The following is an 18,725-nucleotide window of genomic DNA, read 5'->3' on the forward strand; positions in this document are numbered from 1 at the left end:
TTAAAAAATGATCACTAACAGAGAAAAGAGGTTTTGGATAAGAAATTTTGTTACAAGATTATTTGGAAAAATGCAACCCTTTATTGGGGTCGTATCTCATATTTTGCAAACTGAAACTCGAAAGAGTTGTTGTAATCTTGAAGCAACCAAAAAACCCAAAAGAAGGAAAAACATTTAGCAATATTGCCAACAAGCATAACCTCATCTACTTTCCACGATTGTTTGATCATGGTGATATCAAGCTCGTCTAAGATAAACTCTAAGCAAAAGAATTCTCGCTCTTATTTATCTGAACAAAGTTCAGATTCACTTCTCGACAAAAGACTTGAGATCCTTGAGCCATTGCAGATACTCTCTGCTATCTTTGTTGGCCACGTAATCAGACAAAAAGTTAGTGAAGCTTGGTTTGATCCCTCTGATCTCTAAGTACCTGTGGAAAGCCTTCTGCAAATTCTCATCCAAGTCCCTGCACACACAATAACCAAAAATTCAATATCCAATCTCATATATTGCAAGCAAGGCTCTCAGTATGATTGAATATGGACTTACTCAAAGTCAGGTCCTTCGTAAGCAAGCTCATTATCAGATTCTTGCGGTTGTTTGATCGATAAACTATCAATCACAATCTCATCCGGGTATGCGCTCACTCCAAACTCAAGACAGACGCCATCACTTTTCGCCACACTCACAACCATGGGAATCCGGAATTTGCCCAGGCTTTCTTGATCTCCATCGTCTGCTTCATCGTTTGCTTCTGCTTCCTCTCCTTCCTCTTCATCATCATAAGATGCAGCAGAGTCAACTTCCACCTGGATGGTTTCATCCTCAAATTGCCTTTTCAGCAGCACAGTTCTCTCCCCTGGATTATCAATGATTTCAAATGGGAACCCTTCTGGCTTATCTTCCAACTGTTGTCAAAACATCTTAACTAAATGAAAAACCATTCTAATGTGATAAAGATTCATCGAAAACTAACATACAATTGAACTAAAATCATACATTACACATTCCTGAAACCTAAAAATATCCAAATCTCATGAAATTGTAGCAGAATTTGAGCAGAATCAAGAATATTGAAACAGAGACTTACGATGCTATTATCAAGAGGCGCCTCCTCTGCTACGGCGCACTCAATTTCAGATTCGATGACGCTAATGAGATTCTCATCGGCGGTTGTTTTAGTGATCGCACTTTCAGTGGAAAATCTCGAGAATGAGAACGAACTAACCGACCCACGCCCGAGCTGGCTACCAAGAACCAGCCTCTCCGCTGAGACAGCGCCACTACGGAAGCTCACCGGAGATCTAGCCGCACGGAAGGCGATAGTAGCCACTGCAGACGAGGCGCGACGAAACACGGTGCTCAACGCCATTGTTCTGAGGAGTCTAGGGTTTTCTGGAAATGAGCAGAGATCGAAATGAGGGTTTTACCGAGGAGAGAGAGAGAGGTTTAAGGTTTCTTTTAATAGAGTGAAGGAATCTATATGATGTGATATTCAATAAGGCCCAAGTACTTAACTGATCAACTGAAGCCCATATTTTGCTGGCTCTAGTTTACTTAATGGATCAATTGAAGCCCATATTGTGCTGGCTTTAGTTTACTTAATGGATCAATTAAAGCCCATACTTTGCTGGCTTTAGTTTACTTAAATGAATCAGTTGAAGCCCATATTCCCTAGATAATGGATCAATTGTTTTTTTTTTTTTTGTCAACGGATCAATTGTTTATTTGGGTTAGATTCTTTATTGAAAAAGCCTCAAGACGATATTATAATTTTATCCAAAACAACTACAACGAGATAAAAAGGTCGGTTTGGGATGAAGTGGAATCTGTTAAAAAAAAAAGGGGGCAAAAAGTAGAAAATATTAAAAAGTTGGGATATTCGTACAGTGAGGGAGAGGAATGTCTCTGTGTGGACACGTGCTAAAAGGCAAAAAAAAGAGGGATAGAACAAATCTCTCCGGCGTCAGAATTACGTCACTTTCCGTCACTGTTTTCATCAACTTCATTTTGATATCGTTGGCTTGAAGTTAAGGGAAACATAATTGTTCGTTCCTCTCTCTCGAGAGCAGAATTAAATTTGTGGTTGCCCAAAAATAAAAGTTGTCATCTTTTAATGTTTCTGGTGGCGATGCTCTTAACTAACCAATCCGTTGGGTTTTATGATCTTAATTGAAAAAAAAAAATCATAGAGAAGTGAGAGATATCGGAATCTGAGGTTTTGGGATTGTGAAGTTTCCTGATTGAATCATGGGTTTAGGATTTTTATGATCGATTTTTTGTAAAGTATCCATCTTTGAGAACAGAGATAGAAAGTCTCCGTTTTTTTTGGTTTCTGGTGTGTGATCAATGAAGAAGATAATTGGGAGTCCTGGAACGATGAGTGGTCTGATTTTGAGATTAGGGCAATGTGCTACTGCTGCTGCTTCCATCGGTGTTATGGTTTCTGCTTACGGCTTCTCTAATTACACTGCTTTCTGGTAATATTTTCTCGATCTTCTATCTCAATTACTCTTTGTGCCAACAAAACTAGTTACTGAATTGGGATTGTTTCTATATTTTGATTACTGGATAGGGTTATCTTAAAACGACTTAAAGTGATGATAGCTTTTGCTTATGATTTCAGCTTCTTAGTTGCATCTATGGGTCTTCAATTAATTTGGAGCTTTGGACTTGCGTGTCTTGATGTATATGCGATAAGGAGGAAAAGTGATTTACGAAGCCCTGTCTTACTGAGCCTATTCACTGTTGGTGATTGGGTACTAAACTTTTGACAATGGTTTTGGTTAAGCTGTATCAGAATTGGTACGCATTGTAGATGTTTCTGTTTTAAAGGTCATGGGGTTTGATAGTTTTCTTTTTGGAATGTTTTGACATGCAGGTCACTGCACTTCTAGCTCTTGCAGCTGCGTCTTCCTCTGCAGGAGTTACGGTTTTATTCACAAAAGACACTGAATTTTGCAGTCAGCAACCTGCTCTCTCTTGCGATAGGTTTCAGATTTCTGTCGGTTTATCTTTCTTTAATTGGGTGTTGGCTGCTATTTCGTCTCATGCAATGTTTTGGATCTTGATATGACATTGTACAAATCCATCTTCCTGATTTTACGAAAATCCATTTCTATGAATTGTGTTTTCTCTTTTCTTTTATCAAATCCATAACCCGAAACAGGGGAAAGGGTACAAGTCATTTTGGTGATATCTAAGACAACTATGTCTCAGTAACCTCTTGTGACAGAATATTGATGATGTATTCGATCTCATCAGCAACTTCTTTCATTGAAGGCCGGTTTTGTCTCCGCTCGTTAAGACACGCAGAGGCTAAATTCCCGAGCTGTTGCATCGTCTGCAGTTCATGCTTGTTGGCTGTCTTCTTCAGCAGCGGATCGATGCATTCAATCAATCTCTCTTGATCCATCATCTTGTTAATATACATCACCAGGTTCACATCTTCCTCTTCTCTAGTGAAATCTATTGCCTTTTTCGATGTAACCATCTCCAGAAGCACCACCCCGAAGCTGTACACATCGCTCTTATCAGTTAGCTGGAAATTCCGGTAGTATTCTGGATCGAGATATCCCAATGTACCTTGCGCACCTGTGAAGATATGGCTCTCGTTATTAGCTGTTTCTGTCAAATCCACAAGCCTTGAAAGCCCAAAGTCTGAAACTTTGGCGTTTAGCTTATCGTCAAGCAAAATGTTGCTCGATTTTACATCACGGTGATAAATTGGCGGCTGTGCTGCGGAATGGAGATAAGCTAATCCTTCAGCTGTTTGGTATGCGATCTGCAGTCTACGCCGCCAAGTCAGGGGTTTCCAAATACGGTCTGAATTGCCATGGAGATGTTCGAATAGTGTACCGTTGGGAATAAACTCGTAGATCAAGAGAGGCAGTTCAAGATCGACACAGCACCCGAGAAGCCTAACTAAGCTTCGGTGGTTGACTTGGCAGAGAATCCGGACTTCGTTTAGGATCTGATCAATGCCTTTTGTGTTGTTAAGCTTTGCTCGTTTGATCGCAGTTATGGTTCCGTCCTCAAGAACAGCTTTAAACACTTCTCCAAAACCTCCGGTGCCTATGAGATTGTCTTTTGAGAAATTGTTGGTTGCTTTTGTGATTTCTCTGCCGGTGAAGATTCTTGATGATTTTCCGGTTGAATTCGCGCTAAGCATCTCTTCTCGCTCCTTGACAATGTTCTTATGGATATCCTTTTTGACCTTTTGGTGGCTATGTTTTTTTGCAATAAACGCTATTGCAATCGCTAGTGTAACTCCCACAACAGCAACAGTCGCACCTTCAAGAGAAAGAAGTTAAAATTGTGTACAATAGTTTAGTTTTTGATTTTTTTTGGGTTCTAATGATCATCCTTTGTACCTGCGAAAACAACGGTCTTCTTCTTTTTTTTGCAGTGTTTCCCATGGCGACATTTTCCACCTAATACATGTATGGCAAGAAGTAATCAAAAACACAGTTACTTGATTCAAGAAATTTGATTTAATGTTTCATTTGTTTATGCGATTTACTTACATATTGCGTTAATCGGATCCCATTCCAAACCTTTTTTGCAGGAGCATCGTTTCAGGCCGAGACTTGTCGGGTCAGGCAGGCATTTTGATTTACCCAACAAGAGGTTACAATCTCCATCAGTTTTGCAAACTGGTTCTTTAGGCAATGCCCATTGCAACTCGAGCCCCGTGTCAGGCCATTTTTTCCCGGGAGGAGGAATCTCATTGCTTGGATTCAGCCCTACGAAGCTCTGGTACGCAAGGCATCCTCCACCGTTGATCCTGATCGTGTAAGCAGTTTGAGACCCGTCGGTTCTGAAGGTGCAGCACAAGGGAGCCTTAGAACAAGGTGATGCATTGTTCTTGATGTAGCTGTAACATAAGCTCGTAGGACTACAATCTATTGGCGCCTGCAGAGCCCAAAATCTCTTGGTCAGTCCTGAAAACCGTGTTTCATTACATTTTATTCGAAATCTACTTTCATTGAACACAAACCGTATTAACCGAACTAAAACTGATCTCAAACAATTTGGTTCTACGATCTTCACACCAAACCAACTGGCCGAATCTGGATTAGTCCAATTGAACTAAACTAGTTTGCTATATCTAGTTCGAAACGCCACTCTTAAGACCATTAATCCAAAAACCAGTTCGAACAAGAGGAAAATTGAGTGTTGCATTACCTGTAGCATAGCCTGAGAGCAATTAAGTAGCAAAATAGTGTTGCTACTAGTGATACTGAAAGGGAGATGTGGGTCAAGCTCGAGGCCCTGTTTAGAGACATCAGCCGAGATACAAGAACCAGAGCTAGCAAGACCGGGAGGGTGTAGAATGATCCGCTGGGTCACCGAGTTGATGGACGTGATGACATAAGATGACCCATGGAGGGCACCGAAATAGAGCTTACCACCAACACAATTTATCCTGTAGGTTTGATCGCCGCAGTTTGGACCCGTGCTTAGCGGATAAGGTACAACCATGGGTCCGCAGTTAGGACACCGTGGTAGTCCGGCCATGAGAGGTTTTGCCTTAGCGTGGCGGGCACAAGAGTGGCCTGTGCATGCGAGCCATACGATCAATAACGTTGGTATCAATACGGCGTAGTAGGATTGCTTCCTCTCCATTTTGGTAAAAAAAAAGAGTGCGGAGAACTAGTGATCAAAAGATGTGAAGAAAGGTTTATGTACTAATAATGAAAGGTCATTATTGTTAATGTTATTGTTGTGGTTATACAGTAGTTACGTATTTTCTAGCGATGATAAAGTAAACAAAAAAAAAAAAAAAAGCAATTCCCGAGTTGTTGTTGTGAAACGAGAAATTGTGACGATTGATTTGGTTATGCTCAAAATCATGTTTGTATTTTCTAAGGAAGATTGTGCAGATTCAGTGTCTCTCATGAATCATTACCATCCCGACATTTTCATGTTTCCTATGTTTTATATACAAGTAGTACTATTCAGCGACAACTATACTTTCCATTATTCTCTTTTACACTGTAAAGTTTACTGATACATTTTTATGATAAGATTACTCTCGTTTAATTTGCGTTATAAATTTAGATTCGATCGACAACTATGGTCTATACTACATCTCTCGGCCATAGTCAAAAAAATTAACATAAATAATTATAATAAGCTTTTGGTCTCGCTTAATACGTACTAAAAGTAACTTTGTAATATCACATATTTTAGTATTTTATCCGTATGCGATACAGTGTTCTTCAACTTCTGAAACGAATAGTCGTTATATATATAATTTCTTGACATAATAGAGTTTTCTAGAACAGGTTTTTAGTAATTCAATTATTATAAGGTTTTTTCCCCGTTATCGTATACATCTTCCAAGATATTTTACGAACATTAATAAACACACTAACTCACTAAGGAACAAAAAAGAAGAATAAGTAAGTATGAACAATGTATTCAAGATCCAAAGTTAAGCACATGCAAAGATTTGTAAGTTTCTCAAATATTTTAGTTTTGGTATTTGTTGTCAAAAACTTTATAACACGATAGAAGAGTCCGGTTTTATTACGGAGTTTAAGATACCGTTCCTACTTCCCACACCACTGGAAAGCCACTCGGATCAACAACCCCTTGATCACCCCCTATGGCTAATCATTCACGTAATTTTCATACGATATCGGAATTGTGTTTAATTAGATAGAATTTTTTCCCTCATTTTCTCAATCAAACCAAAAAAAAAATGATTCTTAATTAAATAGAATTACGTTCATTTACAGACTTTTCAACTATTTAAATTCAAATATTTAATGTATATACTTATATCATATTTTTCAAGTCAACAAAAGATCTAATAATCATGATAAAAAAAAAAAAAAAAATCAATTTATAGATTTCTCGGATCAACTTCGTAGGTAGGTTTAGGGGAAAATATGCATGCACAAGTGTTGGTTGACATAAAGAGAAAGATATTGTATAAGTGACAGAATTGACCTCGACACACACAATCTGCAAAGCAATCCAAATCTTAGGTACTTTCTTGTTATAAATAAAACTAATAGAGTAGAAGTATGAGTTTATCAGAATTATATATCCCTATTTGCAAAACTATGAGCTTGTAATAAATGGGCCACTAGAAGGCCCAATATGTTGTGCTTGAATGTGAAAAGCCCAACCGGGTAATGTTGTGGTTAGACGCGACAAACCTGAATCGATTGTTGAAGATACTCTAATTCGTCTCATCGTAGATCGACATTCTACGGACATCAAAGAATCTCACAGTTGATTCCTCAAATGCTTATAAAGTCAATAAAAGTTTTAATCTATCCTTAACACAAAATATCAAATTTTGATGATCTATGTACATTTTTTTTTGGTAAATATGACCTATGTACATTTGTTACACTTATGTTTCGCTTTCTGCGAAGACCTTTCTCTGAAGTGGAGGGTTCTGTTTGATAATACTGTTCTGTGTATGAGTGATGTCGTGATGATACTATAATCTAAACAATTTTTCAGATTTGAATAAACCTTTATATTTTATGAAAGATATATACGTTACCCAGTGAAACGGAAATTTCAATTTCAAAGTTTATATATGATTATTACTTGCACCCCATTCAAGTCAAACACACCTCCTAGCTAGTTATACTTTTAGTTATGAAAAGGTTTAGCAATCATTTTTTTAAGGTTTATTTAAAAGTATCGACTGCGACAGATTAATTAATAAATACCTAAGCGATTTCGTGGATGAGAAGAAAAGGATGCGTATGTGACAAGAGATCCAGTATCTCAATACATATCGATGATATGACTTTTTCACAAGATAAATAATATTCATATATATATTTTAGATAAGTTATCTTAGATAACACACTTGACTTTACAAGTACACAACTTTTACAAACCCACTAAACAAATTGTACAGACATGATCGATTTCGATCCACCTTAAATTCAAAAAAAAAAAAAAACAGTAGATTATTACATCTTTGTTAAATTTTCATCATCAGAACTATGGACATCCTTACAACACTTGTATTTACAGTTTAACCATAATTTCGATGATTTTGACCAAACTTAGGTGTTACTAGCAAGTATAATAATTTAAAGTGGATCGTATCTGTACATATTTATATAACCATAATTAATACACAATTACTACAATCTTATCTTTACGTATAATATATATATATATATCGATCATCATTCCTTACGTACGTTTGTTGATGTTCATTTTGGAAACACGAGACGGCGACAACTGCGTCGTTTCAAGCAACCCAAGACGGTCCGTCCCAAACCTCCGACGATCGGACGTTCGAAACCTACCGGAGGAGTCGCCGGGAAGTTTCATGTAATAACCGGAGTTAGAAGGAGAGTGATGATCGCTAAGCAAAACCGACGAAAAGCTTCCTTCTCTTCTATACATAACGATGGCTTTGTACAAAAATGGAATCAAACCTTCCATTTAATTTCTAGCTTGTTTGATATCTTAAAATCCTTTAGAAACTTTTGTGTTCTTCCTTTTTTTTTTTTGATGAGGTTTTGTGATGATCAATGCGAGAAGGCTTTGATGTATAATATAAGAGAGAAGAGGGTAGAGATAGTGACGTGGCGTGATAGGTGTGATGCCACGTATGCTTAGACGTGACGGTAAATAATGTTATTGAGATGTGAGGATATGCATCCAAAGATCAAAAAATAAAATAAAAGATGTTTTTTATAAGACGAAAGATAATATGTGAAAGGGAAGTCTCAACTTACATAAAGAAACCTTGAGCTTCTCAAGCAATCTTGAATTTACCATCCTTTTTTAGATAAATTAAAGTATCATCATATATATAGTTTGTTAATAAACTTATTAATTATAAACCAACTATCAAGAATTCTATAGAGACAAAGTAGTATATCAATATCACAGTTTGAAGTATAATATAATTGATTCAAAATTCATTTCGTATCAAATTACCCACCGCACTAGCGTCGAGATCTTGAATGAAGTCATAGTTTTGCATCATATACAGATCAGGAAAAAGTTTTATCCCATTGTCGTTTTATATTATATATTATCCAAACATAATAATATTTGTTACTGTTAACTAAAATGACTTAATTATACAAAAATTTGACTTCAATGCAGATATAATTGGCTCTCTTGCTCAAAAAGCAATGACTATAATGTACTTTCTTAGTTTTGAGGATCGTGTTAGGTGAGGAGAATACGAACAAACACAAAATAGCCGTTGAATTTAAATTTAAATATATAAAAATATACACTCTGGGCCGTTATGTGAAGCCCAACATGTAGAATGTGAGCTTTATGTAAGGCCCCCTCACGTGGTTTGCGTTCATATGTTAACCAGGAAAGCAATTGTAATATACGATTTCGGTTTGGTTCGGTTTAATGTTTCAAATTGTTAGATGATAAAAAGAAATAGAATCATAGGTGGTTTTTCCTTTTTTTCTACTTCAAAACGGAGAACCGCCAACGAAGAATTTTCTGCTTCGTCTTCTCCGTCGCTGATCGATCTGATTATTTCTGAAGGTGGAGCTGGTAGGTTCCATAATCCGCGGTGGTGATGGCTTCTAACGATCCCAAAAACGGCGGCGGTTTCTTCGCCTCTATAGCTTCAACCATCACCAATTTCGGATCGGTAATGTCCAAATCAGTTAACGGGTAAGGAATTCAAATCTTCGATACATTTTCCTCGTTTTCGGATCCTCAATTCTTCAGCTGGGTTCACATACTTGCTATGATAATGTTTGATTTAGGGCTTCGTATAAATCGTTGAATTCTCGAAACTCTGGTTGGGATTTGAAGGCGTGTGTTAATTGCTGAGCTAAAAATGTTTTGCTTGTAACTTTGTATGTGTTTTTGTTATGAAAAAAAACAATTTTGTTTGATGAGGTATGTTTGCTTTTTAGTTTGATGGGATATGAAGGGCTTGAAGTGATTAATCCAGAGGGGAGTACAGAAGATGCAGAGGAGGAAGCAGGAAGAGGAAGATGGAAGCAAGAGGTATATGATCCTGATTTACTAAAGAGTTCTCTTATTTTTCTCTGTTACAAAGATTGAAAAAAATAAAAAATAAAAGCATATTATTGACCAATCCTCTGAGCTTTGTATGTTGGTCTGATTTCTCAGGAACGTGATGGCTATTGGAAGATGATGCAGAAGTACATAGGGTCTGATGTTACATCTATGGTGACTCTTCCTGTGATCATTTTTGAACCCATGATAATGCTTCAGAAAATGGCTGAGGTTTGTGCTCTTAGATTTGATTATAAATGAAAAATCCTTTACCTTTTGGTTTCTATTGAATATGTTTTGTTGTATTTAACAGTTGATGGAATACTCGCATCTGCTAGACATGGCTGACAAAGCTGAAGACCCTTACATGCGTATGGTATATGCATGTAAGTACATACCCATTTTTCCTCTCTTTCCTTGTGTTCAAACTCTTTATAGCTTCATAGCATCAATATCTCTATTCTTGTAGCTTTCTTTCATGATGTGGCTAACTTTCAACTCGTCTTTGACAGCATCATGGGCTATATCTGTTTATTATGCCTACCAGCGTACATGGAAGCCGTTTAATCCAATCCTTGGTGAGACTTATGAGATGACTAATCATAATGGGATTAATTTTATAGCTGAACAGGTGAGTTGTTTCTATAGAGCTCATATTCCACTTGGAAAAAACCATGTGAGTTCTTAGTTGATGTATCAAATGTTTTTTGTTCCTCAGGTCTGTCATCACCCACCAATGAGTGCTGGTCATGCAGAAAACGAGCATTTCGCTTACGACTGCACTTCAAAACTGAAAACGAAATTCCTAGGAAACTCAATTGACGTCTACCCTGTAGGAAGGTAAAGTCTCCAGAATATGTATTTATATTTCAGATTCTCTATTGGGAGACAAAAACACTGAATTATTGATTTAATGAATCTGTGTGCAGGACACGAGTGACACTTAAAAGAGATGGTGTGGTTCTTGATCTTGTACCTCCCTTGACTAAGGTTCATAACCTTATCTTTGGACGAACATGGGTCGATTCGCCAGGAGAGATGGTCTTGACGAACCTGACCACTGGTGATAAAGTGGTGCTTTACTTTCAACCATGTGGCTGGTTTGGGTAAGTTCTTTCTTCATAAAACCTAAAAACTATTAAACAAATCTGATCACTATAATCTTATCTTCATGCCTTCTCCATTTAGAGCTGAAATGTGGACCTAATGGACAGATCTGGACGTTATGAAGTGGATGGTTACGTGTATAATTCAGCTGAAGAGCCCAAGATACTAATGACCGGTAAATGGAGCGAGTCCTTGAGTTATCAGCCATGTGACGCGGAAGGGGAACCTCTTCCAGGCACCGAACTGAAGGAGGTTTGGTCAATTCTTCCTTACCAAACTCAAGCAAATCAATCCTCTGCATATGAAATCGTCAGTTACCTTCTAATTCCGTTTACTTTTCCACAGGTATGGAAGGTCGCTGAAGCTCCAAAGAACGATAAATACCAATACACACACTTTGCTCACAAGATCAATAGCTTTGAAACTGCCCCTAAAAAGCTATTGTCATCAGATTCACGTCTGCGTCCTGATAGATACGCACTTGAGATGGGTGATATGTCCAAATCTGGATACGAAAAGAGCAGGTAACTAATCATATAGTACTGTTTTGCTCATCTTCGGTTTTCACCAGTTTGTTTGATTCATCATGACAGAGCAATGTAAAGACTAATGGAACTTGGGTTTGTTTCTCAGCCTAGAGGAGAGACAGAGAGCAGAGAAGAGAAGCCGAGAAGAGAAAGGCCAAAAGTTTGTTCCAAAATGGTTTGATGAAACAGAGGAAGTCAGTCCTACACCATGGGGTGATCTCGAAGTTTACCAATTCAATGGAAAGTACTTGGAGCACCGCGCCGAAGCCGATAACTACGAGGATGCCACCGACCTGAAGTTGACCCAATTCAACCCTTGGCAATTCGGGGATCTCTCTGCTTAAACCTTTGGGGTGCTTTCATATGGTGTGTACTCCTTGTTTCATTCTTAGATCTTGTTTTGTTTCATTGTATTTTCCATAGATTCTATATAATCTGTCTATTTAAGGTCTATAAAAAAAACAAGGCAATATGAATTGAGAAGTTTCTTGGGGCTTAAGCAACTAATAGGAGAAAACAAGGAAGAGTTGTTTTAGTGCATAAGCTATATTGGTCGTTAGATATAAACACAAAAACAAAAAAACATTTATTAGTGGATAAGCTAAAATCACAAGAACATCGAAGTTGGTTGGTAACAGAAATCAGAAGAAGCTGGTGCAAAAGAAGAGGAAAAAAAAAATATATCAAAAATAGTAACTTATTATTAGCTAGCTGTCGTGGATGAGGTAATTACGCAAAGGTAGTGGACTCACGAGGTTGGTTAAAATTAAAAACAGTCTCTATTCACGACTCACGAGGTTGGTTAAAAAATTAAAAATAATTTTTGTTCGTTTCTGAAACATTTATTTGTTTACACGTTTTTTTGGTAAACATGAAATCTCTATGAAGAAGATAATCATATAACCAAATTGGGTAGAAAGCATTTACCGCATTTCATGTGGGACGACGTCTTCTTATTATATCCTTCGCAACTATATATATCTCCACTCTTCAATAGTATTACGTAACAAATCTAATATTTTCTTACACGATCACATATATGATATATGTATACATCATTTTTATACATAAAGTAAAATAAAATTGTATAGACTGTAATATGACGATATGTGAAGTCTTCACGATACGCCACTAAATTTTTATAATCGAACAAAATATATGTTAAAGAAAAATGCATGTAGATCAATAAATATGCCTAGACTAAAGTTATAATATATATAAGGTCGAGTTTATATAACTCAAATCGGTTCAATAAAGCGACGCATCTTCTTACGATTCAACCGACGTATTTTAACTTTTAACTGTCTTTACATAACTTCCCATTTTCTTCTCCACGACTCTCTCTCTATCTCTCTCCATCCATATATATACGTCACCTTTTCACTCTGATCATATAAACACTGTTCCCAGAGTGAAGAGTTGAGTATACGTTGACACCGGTTATATCAAACCGGTTCATGTTTCAAATGGATAATCTTCTCTGCGAAGAGTCATGGCCCGCGAGTCCTCTAACTCCGGAGGCTTTACCAAACTCAAGCCACAGTACTCACAACGACCGCAATAACGTAATGCCGATGTATCCGGAGATAGACGATGCGACAATGGAAGAAGCCATTTCTGTGGACTTGGAGAAAGAGTTATGTTTCAGTAATCATGGAGACAAGTTTACTGACTTCTTCGTCTCGAAGGGGTTAACCGAATTTAGGTTTCAAGCGGTTCAATGGCTACTTCAGGTATCTTTATTTTACTTTTGGACTTGTTTAAGATTTGCTATATAACTTTTAGATTCCTATAACAACCTACAAAATCTTTCTAGATCGACTTATAATTGTCACGGTAAAGAAAATGTTTTTTTTTTTGCCGGAAAACTGTTAATACATACCAATGTGATAATTTGCCACGTACAGAAATTAATTGAAATTATTATTGCAAATGATTTGAAACCGTTTTCATTTTTCTTAGTTGTCCACTAAGTCAATTTTTATTAATGTTGGATTCTTGAAAAGAAAAAAAAAAACTGTTAAAGTATGTATGAGACTTTTGTTAAAATTATTTTGTTTTAGAAAAACTAAAAGTTTATTTTTGCTTGTTCTTTCTCAGACACAGAGTCGGCTAAATCTTTCCTTTGAAACTGTTTTTTCCGCCGCAAATTGTTTTGATCGGTTCGTTTATTTGACTAGCTGCGACGTAAGTATATATTTTATTCTTTTTCCATATGTATATGTTACTATAATACTATAAATTTGCGGTTTAATGAATTGTTTATTATCATATAAATAAAAAAACGTAGGAATGGACTAATTGGATGGTAGAGCTAGTTGCCTTAACCTCACTATCGATCGCATCAAAGTTCAACGATGTTACCAGTCCGTATCTTCAAGAACTTCAGATGGATGGTCTAAATCATATGTTTCATCAGAACACTGTTTTGAAGATGGAACTCATAATGCTGAAAGCTCTCGACTGGCGTGTCAACTCTGTTACCATTTACTCCTTTTCTCAAACCCTTGTGTCCAAAATCGGTGTGATAGGCGATCATATGCTGATAAATCGAATAACAAATCATCTTCTTGATGATTTATGCGGTAAGAAGAAGATGTTTCTCATCTTTCTAAGTGTTTAATGTAATGGAAGGAAGAAAAGTGACGAAAGTTTAAACAATTCAATGTTTTAACTCGATTATGTAGATTTGAAGATGTTGCAATTTCCACCAAGCGTTGTGGCAGCTGCGGCTATGTGTAATGTCGTTGAAGAGAATGGGCTCCGAGGAAAGATAATGGATCTTTTTACACTAGAGCAGAAGGTAAAATAAGTTTTTAATTTATTTTTCTTTTTTCATTAGAGCAAATAAGTAAAGGGTTTTACCAACTATGTAGTATATTCTTATGATATCGTAACGACGCAGAACAATATCGTGAAATGTGTTGACATGATGAAATCACGTAGCATCGATCGGTCGAGAAGGAAAACTTTTGAAGTGAAGAGTTTTCTGAGTTTGTTGCAAAGTGTAGATGTGAAGGATGATTATTACGTTGAAGATCTATCTGCCATTTTCAAAATTTTACGATCGGATAACAAGAAGAGAGAAAGAGAAAACAACCATTTCAATTTTCGTCCGGCAAAAAGAGTGTCAATATGAATGTCAAAACCACATGTAGCATTCTTCTTTTGTTTTTTGTATTGATCACAAGTCTATCTTTAGTTGCTCATACACAATTATTAATCCCAATTGTAATGTAATGTTGAATAATATACTTATACAATACTATTTTATTTTTATATATTCTATATATTTATTTATTTATTAACCGACGATGGAATTTTAACAAACCAATTGGTACAATTTTTTTTTTAATTGTAGATACAGAAATAAAAAAATTATCATTATTATTAGATTTTTTTTTTTTTTTGGTTCAAATATTATTTAATATATATACCATGAACTCTAGTACACAATATGTGTTACAAGTTACAAAACGTGGCAAAATATGAGTGGTGCAGAGAAAAAGAGCAGTTTATCCACAAGCGCAGATTATGTATTCTGAAGAAAAAGCGATCAATTTGTTAGAAGAAGAAAAATTGAGTTATCGTTTTGAAAAGAAAAAAAATGAGCTCCTCGACGTTATCATCGTCTCTCTTTCATCCACTTTCGACCTTGTCCGCGCAAACCTATGGCCGGAGGGAGAATTTTTGTTTCAGTCGGAAGCAACAGTCTTTCGTGGTCCGAGCCGCAAAACTCCCAGAAGGGGTATAAAAAAAATTCGATTTTTTTATGCAATAATTAAAAGATTGCTATATGGTTGAATCAGTGGTAAAATAAAATTGTTTTCGTAGGTTGTCGTTCCAAAAGTACAACCCAAATCTCAACCTGCGTTTCTTGGATTCACACAAACAGCTGAGATTTGGAACTCAAGAGCTTGCATGATTGGTCTCATCGGTACTTTCATTGTCGAACTGGTGAGTTGGTTTAGTTCTTTTGCGGGTGAATTATGCTACGAAAGAAACCAAAACCAAAATTGAAACATCATTATACTTTCCTTTACAGATTCTGAACAAAGGAATACTCGAGCTGATTGGTGTAGAGATTGGGAAAGGACTTGATCTTCCTCTATAATGTAGTCTGTGTTCTTCCCCACAAAAACATCTTATGAAAATGTAAAATTTGTTTATGAAAATTTGAATCTTTTGAGATTTTTCACAACCACTACAGCTATAGCCTATAGGGATTTTAGAGTACACGAGTGATGCGAGCATCTATGATTCCTGCTTTACCTAATGCTTCTGAGAGAGAGATGCGTCTGTTTCTCCACGCGGATTCAGCCCATGATTTCATTTTTTCTCCTTCCCTTCTTCTGTTCTCTTGGATCAGTAGTAGCTCTGCATACCCGCCTGCACAATCAAAATGGCCAACAATATTTTTAGCTAATTTTGACAATCGTTTTTTTTCCGAAAGCAAACGGGCTCAAGCTTACCTCTTGCTAGAGCTATTACTTCTTGGTTTTCCATGTTTATTATACCTATAGAATACAGAGAAAATTGTCAGTGAAAATGTCTTTGTCTCGATAATGTACCAAGTAAATGTCTGTAAGTACCTTCTGAATCCAGTGGAGGTGCTTTCATGAGCTCCAACGCCCTTCTGAAGAGTCCCTGAGATGAAAGCAGAATAGGTGTAAGATGAGAAATTTGCAAAGTTATTCGAGTTTAAATAAACTCGTTTCTGACCTCTTGAATCAGGATAGAACTCGAGCGTTCTTGCCTTGCTTTGTTACCGTACATCAGTGTCACAGCTGTTAATACCACACCAACCTTAGGATGCTTGTCTCCTGATCAAAGGATGATAAAAGCGGGAACCTGTTAGTCTGATGCTCTGATCATTGAGAGTTGATGACCAAAAAACCGCACTACACAGTACCATAATATTCCTCAGCGATTGACAATGCTTGTGTCAGTGTCTTCTCAGCAACATCAAAGTTACTAACAAAAGGAAACACAAACAGGGATTAATGATATAAACAAACAAAAATCACATGAATCCTGTATGCACAAACTCAAAGCATACCCAATGTGTGACTCGAGCTGACCCAGAGAAAATGTGGCTGCCAGCGAGACTGCCTTCAAATTCATGTTACAAGAGCACATAGATTCTTTGCTCTCTGTAACTCCTTGAATTGCCTTTTGATATATCTCCTTTGCCATTTCAAAGTTTCCGGTGGCGTGCAAGAATTCACCATAAGAAAGTGCAATGTTACCTGTTTTTAATGTAGTTATTAAGAGGGCCCATAAATCAGGTTTCCCCATATAAAATACAGGGCTATCTCCAGATTAACAGAAAAATACTAGTGTGTACCGTTGCAGCTTTCATGATTCTCTAGTCCTCGAAATAAAGATTCAGCTGCATCCAAATACCTTACCATTAAACTATACACAAACTTACTGCGGAGTAAAAACACATTGAAGAAAGGTTGAGGCTTGTTTCTCTACCTGATTCTATATTTCCTTTCACAAGCTCAGCGAGGCCTTTAATAGCTTTAGCTGCAGCAACCATATCTTGAGGATTTTCATAGCCACTCTCTTTAACCAATTCCAGAAATTCGGCAGCAACATCCAATGAAGCATCATCCTAAACAGGAAAAACATAATCAAATCTCTAATGCAAGTTCCTAAATATAGACACACATAAACATAGTAGCACTGTTCGGATTTGAACCTGTCCTGACTGAATCAGCAGACCAACAAGGGCTTCCACAGCAGCAACTGCTCAATAAAAGAAACTTTTAGACATAGAAAAGCACACAATATTTACAGAACAACTCTAAGACTACATAGCAAAAAGTTCAAGTTCACAACAAAAAACCTCTAATAGCCAACGAAGAGTGTGTCAGAGTCATGACTTGCTTGAGACGTTCAATGGCCCCACTACTGTTCCCACTGTAAACATATAAAACCAGAACTAGAAATTATAGAATGGAGAGCTTCCAAATGAGAGACAAAAAGAAGAGAGAAAAGGTTACAAAAGATGAAACCTTTCGTATAAAAGATCAGACATGGCAAGCAAGACTGTTGCTTTAGAATCTTGAGAAACCTGATCATCATTCAGTTGATTCCCAAGGCATTGTTCAAGCACTAGCATCCCTTGGGAATAAGATTCATCTGCAAATTCAGAATTCGCACAGAGACCCATTTCGAAATCAGACAGAAGCTAAGGTTCAAAGCACCTAAAATATCCGATGATAGAAATAAAACTAAACCTATGTTAATATAGAGAAAGACCTGATTTTTGTGACCTAGCATGAGACAGAGCGTAATTAACCATCTGAATAGCAACATGATTGGCGTTTGGAACACTGATTTCACCGTGAATCAATCTCAGTGGCGTCGAGTATCGAACACGAGCCGTTGCAGCTGCTGCTGCTCTTGATAATTTGGCAGCCGCGCGAATCATATTCGATTAATTTGCTTCTTTTTTATCTTTTTTTCTCAGAAGAAGAAAGGATTTATGGAAGGAAGACTTCGGAAAACTTCGGAGCTCTTCCTCGCCGTTGTTACAATTGGTTGGCCAATGTCAGTCGGTTTAATTTTAATTTTGGTTTGAATTAATTGATTCCGGTCTAGTGATAACCAATGTTCATTATTTTTGTAGCTTTTTGTTAATCTCTTGCAAGATTAGATACCTGTCCACCGAAAACTTCAACCTCCCCATTTGTTTGGTATTAAAGAGTGAGTCTAGAGCTAGGGTCTAGTGACATTCTTGGCTTCAATCTGTATTATTACATTTTCAAAAATTAATAAGAACATTAAAATTTAAAAAAGAGAACGTAATGATGTGCAAAAATAGCCTTTGTTTTAAAACAAAGCAAATCCTCTCATTGAAGCAATGCATATATGCTCTTTGCTGATTTGATCTACAAAGTGAAAAAGGTCATCGCAAAAGGTAGAAAATGTTGGGACATACTAGCAAGTATTTGAAGTTTATGGTCATAAACATACTTTATAATATCAGAAATGATGAAGTAACCAGTGAGTGTTAAATCTTTATCCAATAATAAAAGTTGAGAGACATGTGAATCTTTCTCTTTATCTTTTTACTCCCCACTT

General features: G+C 36.8%; 8 protein-coding genes across 9 annotated transcripts; 4 read left to right on the plus strand and 4 right to left on the minus strand.

Annotated features, from left to right (window-relative positions):
- Positions 1 to 15: 15 nt before the first annotated feature.
- On the minus strand, positions 16 to 1,413 carry LOC17883045 (uncharacterized protein At2g39795, mitochondrial). Its single transcript, XM_006288409.2, has 3 exons — positions 1,091 to 1,413; positions 550 to 908; positions 16 to 466 (listed from the first exon to the last, which is right to left on the minus strand). Exons 1-3 carry the CDS (start codon positions 1,370 to 1,372, stop codon positions 307 to 309), a joined length of 801 nt encoding a protein of 266 aa, XP_006288471.1. The 5' UTR covers positions 1,373 to 1,413; the 3' UTR covers positions 16 to 306.
- A 490-nt stretch (positions 1,414 to 1,903) lies between these two features.
- On the plus strand, positions 1,904 to 3,366 carry LOC17883867 (CASP-like protein 5B1). 2 transcript variants are annotated; one of them, XM_023781728.1, is made up of 4 exons: positions 1,904 to 2,480; positions 2,627 to 2,759; positions 2,882 to 2,991; positions 3,283 to 3,366. In XM_023781728.1, the coding sequence occupies exons 1-4, from the start codon at positions 2,350 to 2,352 to the stop codon at positions 3,320 to 3,322; spliced, it is 414 nt and encodes a 137-aa protein (XP_023637496.1). In that variant the 5' UTR covers positions 1,904 to 2,349; the 3' UTR covers positions 3,323 to 3,366. The 2 variants fall into 2 exon arrangements, with proteins under 2 accessions (XP_023637496.1, XP_023637495.1); XM_023781727.1 differs by lacking the exon at positions 3,283 to 3,366 and having other exon boundaries at positions 2,882 to 3,125.
- LOC17883658 (wall-associated receptor kinase-like 20) lies at positions 3,190 to 5,776 on the minus strand. The gene is made up of 4 exons (XM_006289874.2): positions 5,188 to 5,776; positions 4,527 to 4,914; positions 4,374 to 4,433; positions 3,190 to 4,293 (listed from the first exon to the last, which is right to left on the minus strand). Exons 1-4 carry the CDS (start codon positions 5,626 to 5,628, stop codon positions 3,209 to 3,211), a joined length of 1,974 nt encoding a protein of 657 aa, XP_006289936.1. The 5' UTR covers positions 5,629 to 5,776; the 3' UTR covers positions 3,190 to 3,208.
- A 2,072-nt stretch (positions 5,777 to 7,848) lies between these two features.
- Positions 7,849 to 8,601, minus strand: LOC17882444. Its single transcript, XM_023781449.1, has one exon. It carries the CDS (start codon positions 8,431 to 8,433, stop codon positions 8,179 to 8,181), a length of 255 nt encoding a protein of 84 aa, XP_023637217.1. The 5' UTR covers positions 8,434 to 8,601; the 3' UTR covers positions 7,849 to 8,178.
- Positions 8,602 to 9,416: 815 nt separating this feature from the next.
- LOC17881091 (oxysterol-binding protein-related protein 3A) lies at positions 9,417 to 12,147 on the plus strand. Its single transcript, XM_006287663.2, has 10 exons — positions 9,417 to 9,642; positions 9,891 to 9,984; positions 10,111 to 10,227; positions 10,310 to 10,382; positions 10,509 to 10,627; positions 10,715 to 10,836; positions 10,926 to 11,102; positions 11,211 to 11,355; positions 11,449 to 11,627; positions 11,737 to 12,147. The coding sequence occupies exons 1-10, from the start codon at positions 9,545 to 9,547 to the stop codon at positions 11,972 to 11,974; spliced, it is 1,362 nt and encodes a 453-aa protein (XP_006287725.1). The 5' UTR covers positions 9,417 to 9,544; the 3' UTR covers positions 11,975 to 12,147.
- Positions 12,148 to 13,043: 896 nt separating this feature from the next.
- On the plus strand, positions 13,044 to 14,885 carry LOC17883188 (putative cyclin-D7-1). The gene is made up of 5 exons (XM_006286656.2): positions 13,044 to 13,363; positions 13,731 to 13,817; positions 13,921 to 14,215; positions 14,318 to 14,433; positions 14,536 to 14,885. The coding sequence occupies exons 1-5, from the start codon at positions 13,088 to 13,090 to the stop codon at positions 14,767 to 14,769; spliced, it is 1,008 nt and encodes a 335-aa protein (XP_006286718.2). The 5' UTR covers positions 13,044 to 13,087; the 3' UTR covers positions 14,770 to 14,885.
- Positions 14,886 to 15,184: 299 nt separating this feature from the next.
- Positions 15,185 to 15,834, plus strand: LOC17883854 (light-harvesting complex-like protein OHP1, chloroplastic). Its single transcript, XM_006288873.2, has 3 exons — positions 15,185 to 15,378; positions 15,465 to 15,587; positions 15,676 to 15,834. The coding sequence occupies exons 1-3, from the start codon at positions 15,238 to 15,240 to the stop codon at positions 15,742 to 15,744; spliced, it is 333 nt and encodes a 110-aa protein (XP_006288935.1). The 5' UTR covers positions 15,185 to 15,237; the 3' UTR covers positions 15,745 to 15,834.
- Positions 15,776 to 18,112, minus strand: LOC17881137. The gene is made up of 12 exons (XM_006286666.2): positions 17,901 to 18,112; positions 17,654 to 17,780; positions 17,485 to 17,558; positions 17,338 to 17,384; positions 17,112 to 17,250; positions 16,978 to 17,022; positions 16,690 to 16,879; positions 16,543 to 16,604; positions 16,353 to 16,453; positions 16,223 to 16,277; positions 16,103 to 16,147; positions 15,776 to 16,019 (listed from the first exon to the last, which is right to left on the minus strand). Exons 1-12 carry the CDS (start codon positions 18,070 to 18,072, stop codon positions 15,859 to 15,861), a joined length of 1,218 nt encoding a protein of 405 aa, XP_006286728.1. The 5' UTR covers positions 18,073 to 18,112; the 3' UTR covers positions 15,776 to 15,858.
- Positions 18,113 to 18,725: the final 613 nt, after the last annotated feature.

This window comes from Capsella rubella, unplaced genomic scaffold (assembly GCF_000375325.1).
Source record: "Capsella rubella cultivar Monte Gargano unplaced genomic scaffold, Caprub1_0 scaffold_6, whole genome shotgun sequence".
In the NCBI taxonomy this organism is placed as follows: Eukaryota; Viridiplantae; Streptophyta; class Magnoliopsida; order Brassicales; family Brassicaceae; genus Capsella; species Capsella rubella.

Coding starts and splice junctions, on each gene's coding strand:
- LOC17882444 (XM_023781449.1), bottom strand. CDS start 8,433: ATGGAAGGTTTGATTCCATTTTTGTACAAAGCCATCGTTATGTATAGA.
- LOC17883188 (XM_006286656.2), top strand. CDS start 13,088: ATGTTTCAAATGGATAATCTTCTCTGCGAAGAGTCATGGCCCGCGAGT. Junction 13,364..13,730: donor CGGTTCAATGGCTACTTCAG/GTATCTTTATTT, acceptor GTTCTTTCTCAG/ACACAGAGTCGGCTAAATCT. Junction 13,818..13,920: donor TTTATTTGACTAGCTGCGAC/GTAAGTATATAT, acceptor AAAAAAACGTAG/GAATGGACTAATTGGATGGT.
- LOC17881091 (XM_006287663.2), top strand. CDS start 9,545: ATGGCTTCTAACGATCCCAAAAACGGCGGCGGTTTCTTCGCCTCTATA. Junction 9,643..9,890: donor ATGTCCAAATCAGTTAACGG/GTAAGGAATTCA, acceptor TTTGCTTTTTAG/TTTGATGGGATATGAAGGGC. Junction 11,628..11,736: donor TCTGGATACGAAAAGAGCAG/GTAACTAATCAT, acceptor TTTGTTTCTCAG/CCTAGAGGAGAGACAGAGAG.
- LOC17881137 (XM_006286666.2), bottom strand. CDS start 18,072: ATGATTCGCGCGGCTGCCAAATTATCAAGAGCAGCAGCAGCTGCAACG. Junction 17,559..17,653: donor TCTGATCTTTTATACGAAAG/GTTTCATCTTTT, acceptor ATATGTTTACAG/TGGGAACAGTAGTGGGGCCA. Junction 17,251..17,337: donor TGCTGATTCAGTCAGGACAG/GTTCAAATCCGA, acceptor TTTCCTGTTTAG/GATGATGCTTCATTGGATGT.
- LOC17883045 (XM_006288409.2), bottom strand. CDS start 1,372: ATGGCGTTGAGCACCGTGTTTCGTCGCGCCTCGTCTGCAGTGGCTACT. Junction 909..1,090: donor CGCCTCTTGATAATAGCATC/GTAAGTCTCTGT, acceptor TTTTGACAACAG/TTGGAAGATAAGCCAGAAGG. Junction 467..549: donor TACGAAGGACCTGACTTTGA/GTAAGTCCATAT, acceptor TTGTGTGTGCAG/GGACTTGGATGAGAATTTGC.
- LOC17883658 (XM_006289874.2), bottom strand. CDS start 5,628: ATGGAGAGGAAGCAATCCTACTACGCCGTATTGATACCAACGTTATTG. Junction 4,915..5,187: donor GCTCTCAGGCTATGCTACAG/GTAATGCAACAC, acceptor TGGGCTCTGCAG/GCGCCAATAGATTGTAGTCC. Junction 4,434..4,526: donor GGATCCGATTAACGCAATAT/GTAAGTAAATCG, acceptor TACATGTATTAG/GTGGAAAATGTCGCCATGGG.
- LOC17883867 (XM_023781727.1), top strand. CDS start 2,350: ATGAAGAAGATAATTGGGAGTCCTGGAACGATGAGTGGTCTGATTTTG. Junction 2,481..2,626: donor TCTAATTACACTGCTTTCTG/GTAATATTTTCT, acceptor TTATGATTTCAG/CTTCTTAGTTGCATCTATGG. Junction 2,760..2,881: donor TATTCACTGTTGGTGATTGG/GTACTAAACTTT, acceptor TTTGACATGCAG/GTCACTGCACTTCTAGCTCT.
- LOC17883854 (XM_006288873.2), top strand. CDS start 15,238: ATGAGCTCCTCGACGTTATCATCGTCTCTCTTTCATCCACTTTCGACC. Junction 15,379..15,464: donor CCGCAAAACTCCCAGAAGGG/GTATAAAAAAAA, acceptor TTGTTTTCGTAG/GTTGTCGTTCCAAAAGTACA. Junction 15,588..15,675: donor GTACTTTCATTGTCGAACTG/GTGAGTTGGTTT, acceptor TTTCCTTTACAG/ATTCTGAACAAAGGAATACT.